The sequence below is a fragment of the Diospyros lotus genome, chromosome 13, assembly GCF_014633365.1.
Source record: "Diospyros lotus cultivar Yz01 chromosome 13, ASM1463336v1, whole genome shotgun sequence".
In the NCBI taxonomy this organism is placed as follows: Eukaryota; Viridiplantae; Streptophyta; class Magnoliopsida; order Ericales; family Ebenaceae; genus Diospyros; species Diospyros lotus.
This window is the reverse complement of record NC_068350.1, coordinates 12,090,372-12,097,903: the sequence shown is the minus strand read 5'-3', so window position 1 is coordinate 12,097,903 and position 7,532 is coordinate 12,090,372. Positions and strand designations below refer to the sequence as shown.

The 7,532-nt window shown below is 33.8% G+C and overlaps 1 protein-coding gene across 1 annotated transcript; it reads right to left on the bottom strand.

Moving 5' to 3' along the window:
- Positions 1-2,947: 2,947 nt before the first annotated feature.
- Positions 2,948-7,193, bottom strand: LOC127788265 (mitochondrial uncoupling protein 1). The gene is made up of 9 exons (XM_052316380.1): positions 6,949-7,193; positions 6,003-6,221; positions 5,827-5,905; positions 5,544-5,677; positions 5,339-5,437; positions 5,140-5,244; positions 4,008-4,082; positions 3,449-3,535; positions 2,948-3,270 (listed from the first exon to the last, which is right to left on the bottom strand). Exons 1-9 carry the CDS (start codon positions 7,033-7,035, stop codon positions 3,235-3,237), a joined length of 921 nt encoding a protein of 306 aa, XP_052172340.1. The 5' UTR covers positions 7,036-7,193; the 3' UTR covers positions 2,948-3,234.
- Positions 7,194-7,532: the final 339 nt, after the last annotated feature.

Below are 7,532 nucleotides of genomic sequence, written 5' to 3'. Positions count from 1 at the left end.
ACCACATTACAAAATTTCAAAATGTGCCACTTCCCACTCCTCTCTCTTCTCTTTTCCCATGACCTTCAACGCAACCGTCACCTCGCCGTTGCCTTCATCTCACCGACCGAAGATGTAGCGACAATCAACAAGCCAATGGCAGTAAGGCAAGGCAATGGTAGCGAGGCGACAGCGATAAGGCGAAGGCAGCGACGATTGCGTCAGCGACCATGGGAAGAAAGATGAGAGAGTAGTTAGCAATGACACATTTTGCAATGTGGGTGAGGGTATTTTGATCTTTTTAACTTATTTCGATAAACACGTCTGTGTATCTCTCGAGTAAAGTAGACTAATCCTTTAAATAAAAACATACAAAGTTACATTTCTATTAAAAAAATATGAAAATAACCAAAAATAATATTTTGCCTTCAAAGACAGAAAATATTTCATCTAACTATTTTTTTTCATTTAGCAACAATTAAAGACAAATTTTTATTTTAATAGAAACAGAATTGTTTGCTTGTAAAGGCTAAAAAAAAAATAGTTTCTAATAGCTCCTTTTCAATTAAAGATGAAATTAGAGATAGACTTTCTATTACAATTTAGAGTCTAAGTCCACTTTGTATCTGTTCCATGTTACAAAAATATAAGGTATTGTTCTTTTTACTATTTTCAGTTTATTTTTATTTTTTAATTTTTAGTTTTTTAAAATAGTAAAAACGTGTTTATTTTCATATTTTTAAAAATATAAAAAAATTATAAAATAAAACTTAAAATAACAAAAAATCATTTTGGTTATTTTCATCACAAACACGCTTAAAATTTTCAAGATATAGTAAACGTTACAGATAAAAAGAACATGTTTTTAGTAATCTCAAAACAGACACTCAAAACATAAAATAATAATGAATTTAAAACTAAAAAGTGAAATACGAAAAAAACAATCCTTAAACTTTTGATTTTCTCTATAGCTAGTATCTAATTCCGTCTTTGCTAAAGACAAAATTTGGTTCTTTATCTGAAATTCATTGCTAAATACAATTTTTTTTTGTAATACATAGTTTGTTCATAATTTTTTCACAATTGTTTATTATCTAATTAGATTAGTTATGGACAATGATATAGTCCAATATCAATACAATAAATTTAAATATTTTCTCTTTTAATATTTTTTAAAAATAGTCTTAAAGTCATATTTTTTCTATCATAATATCAAAGTTTATATATTATCTAATAGAGTAAATTATACTTAGACCTCTATAATTTGAGTTATTTGTATAAAGATGTCTTATCATTTAAGAATGACTCTATAAATACACGTGATTTTTTTTTTTCACTCAAATATCTCCTCCGTTATAAATGTCATAAAATAAACTATAATTAACTTAAATTAAGTTAATTAAAACTAAATAATAAATAAAGATTTAAACCATTGTTTCCAAATTTGATTTCTAGACATGGAACCTAGAGGTAGAGAAAAAAAAATCAAAAGTAACAAATAAGACAAGGACCATTGACCAATTTATTTGCTTGAAGTAAACCCTAATACTATTATGCACACCCGAACTTATCCTCATGGATTGCCAAAACCCAAACCCATTTTGTTGCCACCATTGACCAATTCTTATGCACACCCGAACTTATCCTCATGAAACTGCTTAAGTAAGATCTCATATCACATCAACTTATTTTTAGACCATAAATATTTTTTTTATTAAAGTATATTATAAGTTAAGATTCACTAACAAAAGTCCAAACCCACAAGTCTCGAGAAACTTAGAAGTTTTAAACATTTTCTCATGAGATATTTTCGATAAAGAAGTATAAATAAATAACTTCAATAATTTTTTGATAATCTCACAAAGAATCAGACTTATTCATTAAAATTCTAATTCTAATTTCTTTTTTAAATGAAAGAGCTATCATTCTTCAAAGATAAATTACGTATATTTATAAGAGAGTTAATATTATTTCTTTTGAATACAAAAATTTAACTTAATGATCAAAATGTTTATGGGGAGAATGCCCCATTTTCTTTCTTACAGAATTTTAAAAGCCTAAAAACAATTTTTTAATAAATAAATTTTATTATTATATTTATACAACAACACTTAAAAATAAGTAAAATCTTAGTAAACCTAAGTGCAATTTGCCCTTTCTAATACGTCCACGTTGGCTGTCGTGCAACATCTTGATTGGCTCAATTCATCTATTCATTTATTTATTTATTTATTTTTGTGTGTGTGGGGCTCCATTCATATATTCCGATGACGGTTACCGTCTGCAACAAACCTTAGCATTATATTATGCATGGCGAATTATTCATACAATTACAGTCCATCGAAATAGGACTTAGATGAAAATATTCAAAATAATAGCACGTTCAAAGCATTTATTTATTTATTTTTTGGACACTTGAATTTTTTAAATAAATATAATAAACTTTCAAAAATTTAATTTTATAATGAACTTTCAAATTTTTTAAATAATATATCAAAAATTTTATATTTAATTTCAATTTTATAATACAGTAAATTGCCCTTACCCTACACTCCACTCACTGTAATATGGGCCTTTTGTGTACAGACACCCCCAGAGAGATTTGTTTCTACTGAAAAGGGCCTTATACTGTCCTTTTATCGGTAAGACCCTTGTTTTCTCCATTAACAACGTTAATTTTAAACAACAAATTCCAAATTCCAAATCTAATCTCTCTATAAGTTCTTGGGTTTGAGAAAACATGACACAACCGTTGTTGGGAACACATGGCTAATGTTTGTTTCTAAACTTCCCTGCCGGCATGCCTCTGCTCCATTACTCTTAGGGTTACTCTTTACAGAAATTTTAACATAATTTTTTGTACCAATATCAAATTCCTGTCCAAACTACTTAATATAGTTTCAACTTCAATTTAAAGCTGTTGGAATTAATGTTTTGTTTGGTGAAAAACTTAACATAATAAGAAAAATTGCAGAGACCTAATGATGATGCCCACATTTTCCACGGTATAGAAAAGTTATAACAAAGATGGATAACTGGTGCGGACCCTACACTAGTCTCCCAAGTTGGAGAAGTCTATAAATGGTTTTTCCTTTTAAGGACCTTTTCCCTTGAAGTATATATCAAAAATTGGGAGCAACAACAAAAGGTAAGTTTTTATTTCTTCCTAGGTAAGTAAGATAGATCTTCACCATTTCTGGAGGGCACCCCCATGCAAAACTGTCCGGGGTTGGCTTCATTCTCTATCGTCTAAACTCAAGCTGACTCTATGCTTCTAACAAACTTCTTAGCCTGTCACAAGAAACAAGAAAACACGAGGGCATCAAAACAAAGGAAACCAAGCTTATTCACTGAATACTTCCTAAGCCGACTGCGGCAAAACTTATTATCAGTTGAAAAGCAAATTCAATGCCAAAGGAAAACGAAGCAAAGCACTAGGTCCACTCATGGCTCAACTTTGTTGCTTTACCTGCTCTAAGGTCAGAAACATGATCACATTCCAAGATCCTAACCGGCCAAAATTTGGGATAAAGCCCTTGTAGAAAGCCAACGGACCCTGCAAAACATAACAGATCTTTACACACTTGAAGGACAATGTTTTTCATTCCAAGATTGAGTCATCGTAAAAAATAAAAAATGCTAGAATGAAAAACCAAGGCATACTAGAATTTTTAACTAAAGGGCAAATGAGAAGATAGATATTACTTTGTGACCAATAGATTGGGATCATTTAAGATGGGTATGGAATGCAGATTTGCTAAACAGATATTCTTCAGGCATGAATCATGATAATGTCCAGCATTTCTCTCTCAAAATTCACTTAAGCAACGTGCTCTTGGAGCAAAAAGGCAAATCTCATCTTCAATGTATTTGAGAAAAAGAAACATTATCAATTAGAAGAGCACAGCAGCATCCAAAAGAAAGAAATATGATTCCACATAATTCTGCTCTCCCACGAACACTGATGAAAAGTTGTTCACAAGGAGGAAACAGCATAGCAAAACAGGGAAGAAAGACAACAATCTTACATCATTCTTCAGAGTCTTGATGAAGCAATCAAGTGTACTTTTGTACGCAGAATCCCCCATCATTCTTGATTTCACCTGCATCACAATGTAGATATGGCACATTAAGACAAGGGCATGCATTTTTCAAGATAGCTATATGGAGCAAACCTCATTTCCAACATTCTTTAACTCTTAAAACTAAATGCTCATAAACGAACTCTTAAATTAAATGCATAAGTGAACAATATATATTATAATATTTTAGCAAAATGACCTATGTTAAACTGCTAAAGAAAATGGAATACATATGCTTCTGCATGATTGCAAGACCAGTTCTTCAGAATAAATAATGGAGTCCTTGAACAGTAAACTAGTTCAGAACCTTGAAAATAAAACTGGTTTAGCACCCTATGCCACAGTACAAAATCATCAAGATCTGAAACCACACAGCTCAAGTTGATATGGCAAATCATATAATCTTGACCGTTCTTCCAAATTATCATGCACACTCAGATAACATGAAATACAGACTGCAACAACGATATTTCAAGCATCAATCCCATTATGTGGGGTCAGGGTCACCTGCAATACAACATATCATGTTGCAATACAGATTGCAACATGATCATTTTTAAGATGCTTAGTCTCTTCCTCTCCCAGAAGTAGGGAGAAAATAGAAATGACTTTTTATGATCTAACGTGAAGAAAACTATTACCTGTACCAGCTCTTTAAGACTTACAGATAAATAAATAGACATCAAATGGCCTTTAATGTCTTCCACTCTCTAGATAAACAAGCTGCTCAGTATTTCTGGTTTTGCAAACAAATTGGTCTAACTGGAATTCATGATGATGCTTCCACGTCAGTCAAAATGCAACATATGCAAATTTTAAGACTTTGAGCAGATGACCATAACAAAAAACATATAAAACCTTATGGATGGGTGCAGTGATGCAAAGATGAAAGGTGAGAAGTACAATGAAGGCTCAGATATGACCATTTACATGCCACATGATGTGTCCCAAGAAATAGAATTCCATCCAATTAATCACAGGATCTCCAGCACTAGAGAAAAGGAAAGGAAAGGGGGGGAGAAAAGAAAAAAGAAATATCTGAACCAGAAATTGTTAGGAACTTAGGTAAATAGCATACCACATCAACTGGGGAGCCAATGCAGACTGCAAAAAACCCAGCTCCCAAACCAGATAACAAGTGAGTAAAAACATTATCTGTAAACCCCGGAATCTTAAGAATTGTCTGCATGATGATGAAAAACAAGTTTTAAAAAATCAATAATATATTAAAAAGACAAATATAAGTCAATCAACTCCAAACGTTTATTGCAATTTACCTGCTTCACTTGATCATAGCTAGCTAGTTCAGCAGCATTTATGATAGCATTTCGGGCTACATTGGGCCCAATCCCAGTCCAGAGAGCCCCAATTCCTTCCTACAATATAAATATAGGTTACACAAGTTGAGTAAACGAACCAAATGATAGGAATCATAATTGCTTGGGAGAGGAAGGAATGGTTCATCTGTGTCGGAAATTTAACCTGTCTCACTATCGTAGAGTAAGCACTCAGTGCACCAGAATAACGCCTTGGCACACCAGGAGGCAATTTTCCTTCAGCTTGAAGTCTAACTTTCACAAGATCAGTGGGGTTTGCAATTGTGATTCCAAGAGCACCTATTTGATGCACAAGAATCACTTAAATGTATCAGAAATAAGAAAATCAACAAGTACAAGATATGGGTATAAATAACTCATTCTCAAGGTTAAAACCTGCAAGTATCAATAAGAGATACAAATTGCAAATATTTATGACTTGTCCTTACCAGTTGTAAGCGCAGCAAGTATTTTCTTGGACAAAGGGACATCTCCTACAAAATTCTCTCCCACATAAAGGGCCTTAACCTGTTGAGTGAGGAAATGATGCATGAAAATCAATAATTATGCAAGTAAAATAACATAATTACTGAGTTCTAGAGTAGTGAAAAGGTGCAAAACCTACAGGTTCATACAACCCAATTCTTAGCCCTCCAAATAGGCATTGACGATGCAATCCAGGAACAATGCCTTTCCAAAGAGCAGATAGGCCTTCTTCTCTCGCAATTGTAGAAACTGTACCTAGCATTCCCCTGTATTTTGGTAAAGCCATGCCATCCCCTGAAGCTGCTTTCTTTTGGAGCTGAAGCCTAACCTTAGCAGTGTCCAAGGGAATAGTGCACACCTTCACCAAATCGAACATATATTTTTAAAGAAAACCATTTCATACCTCTGGAATCACAAAATATCAAACCCTAAGCCATTGACCACAATACAATGTGTAGCATTTAGTTAATCAACCAAGTTGCATTTTACAGCCTTAAAAGAGTCTTAATTGTATAATTGTACGACTAAACGAATAGAAAAAGATATAGCAAAGATTAATACACCTACTTAAAACCTCTGCTTTTCTTAGATCCAGTCAAGCATTTTCTAATAATTGTGGCCTTCGTATGTCCTATCCAGCACGAACAACAACTTACATTTACTTTCTTTTTTTTTTTCAATACATGAATTTGTAAGAATTTAGGGCAAATGATCATCCACATAAATCGGTAGTGATTTCCTCGATCGCCTTAAACCACCAACACTGAATCGCAAACAAGATTTTTCACAAACACGTTTCTGAAATTTAGTTTCAGAGAAAAACAATTTCTTACACTTCATTCCTAAATATTACAAATCTGTAGAAACTTAGGGCAATAAAACTCGTCAAACACATTAACGATTTCGAGGATCACCGTTAAACCGCCAACTACAAGAGATTTGACGACTCTTAAAGAGGAAAAATCACGAAACCATTGCTGAAATTTAGCATCAGAGCAACGCGAACGAATGCATGAACTAAGCAGGAGAAGAGAGGCGGAAAAAAATTTAGAGTCGGAAGAAACGACACGAAACTTGTTGGGTACCTCAGCGGAGCAAGCAGCAAATGCGCTGCAGGCGAAGGTTCCGGCGAACGAAATGTCGGATTTGGGCCTGTGGCTGTGATCCGCCATTGGCTGGGAGAGTCTGCTGCTGCGAAAAGCAATGCTTCGAAAGAAGAGGAAATGGAGAACAAGGAAAGCACGAGAGAGTGGGGGCTTTATAAAAAGGAGGGAATCTCTGTGGTCTCGGGAACGGAGTTACGGCGGCGGTGCGATTGGGTCTTTTCCTCTCCGTGCGGCCCATCGTCGTCACTCGACCCACCCTTCGCGTTAGTAGGCCTTGTTTCCTACAATTTTTTTTTATTTTTTTTTTAGTTATGCACTATCACTCTTGTATCATCGAATCCGTCCTAGATGAGAAAGATAAATTAGGGATTGTCCGAGTGATCAGAATTTTTTTATTTTTTTTTAAATTACACCTAGTAGCATTTACCAAAGATTATTTCTAGAAAAATGCACATTTTTTGCATCCCAAAAATCAATCCCACACTGATAGTCTTCAACATAATTTTACAACCCCCTTCTTTATTGCCCAACTATACCCCTGAGGGCATGTTTGCTACAATTTT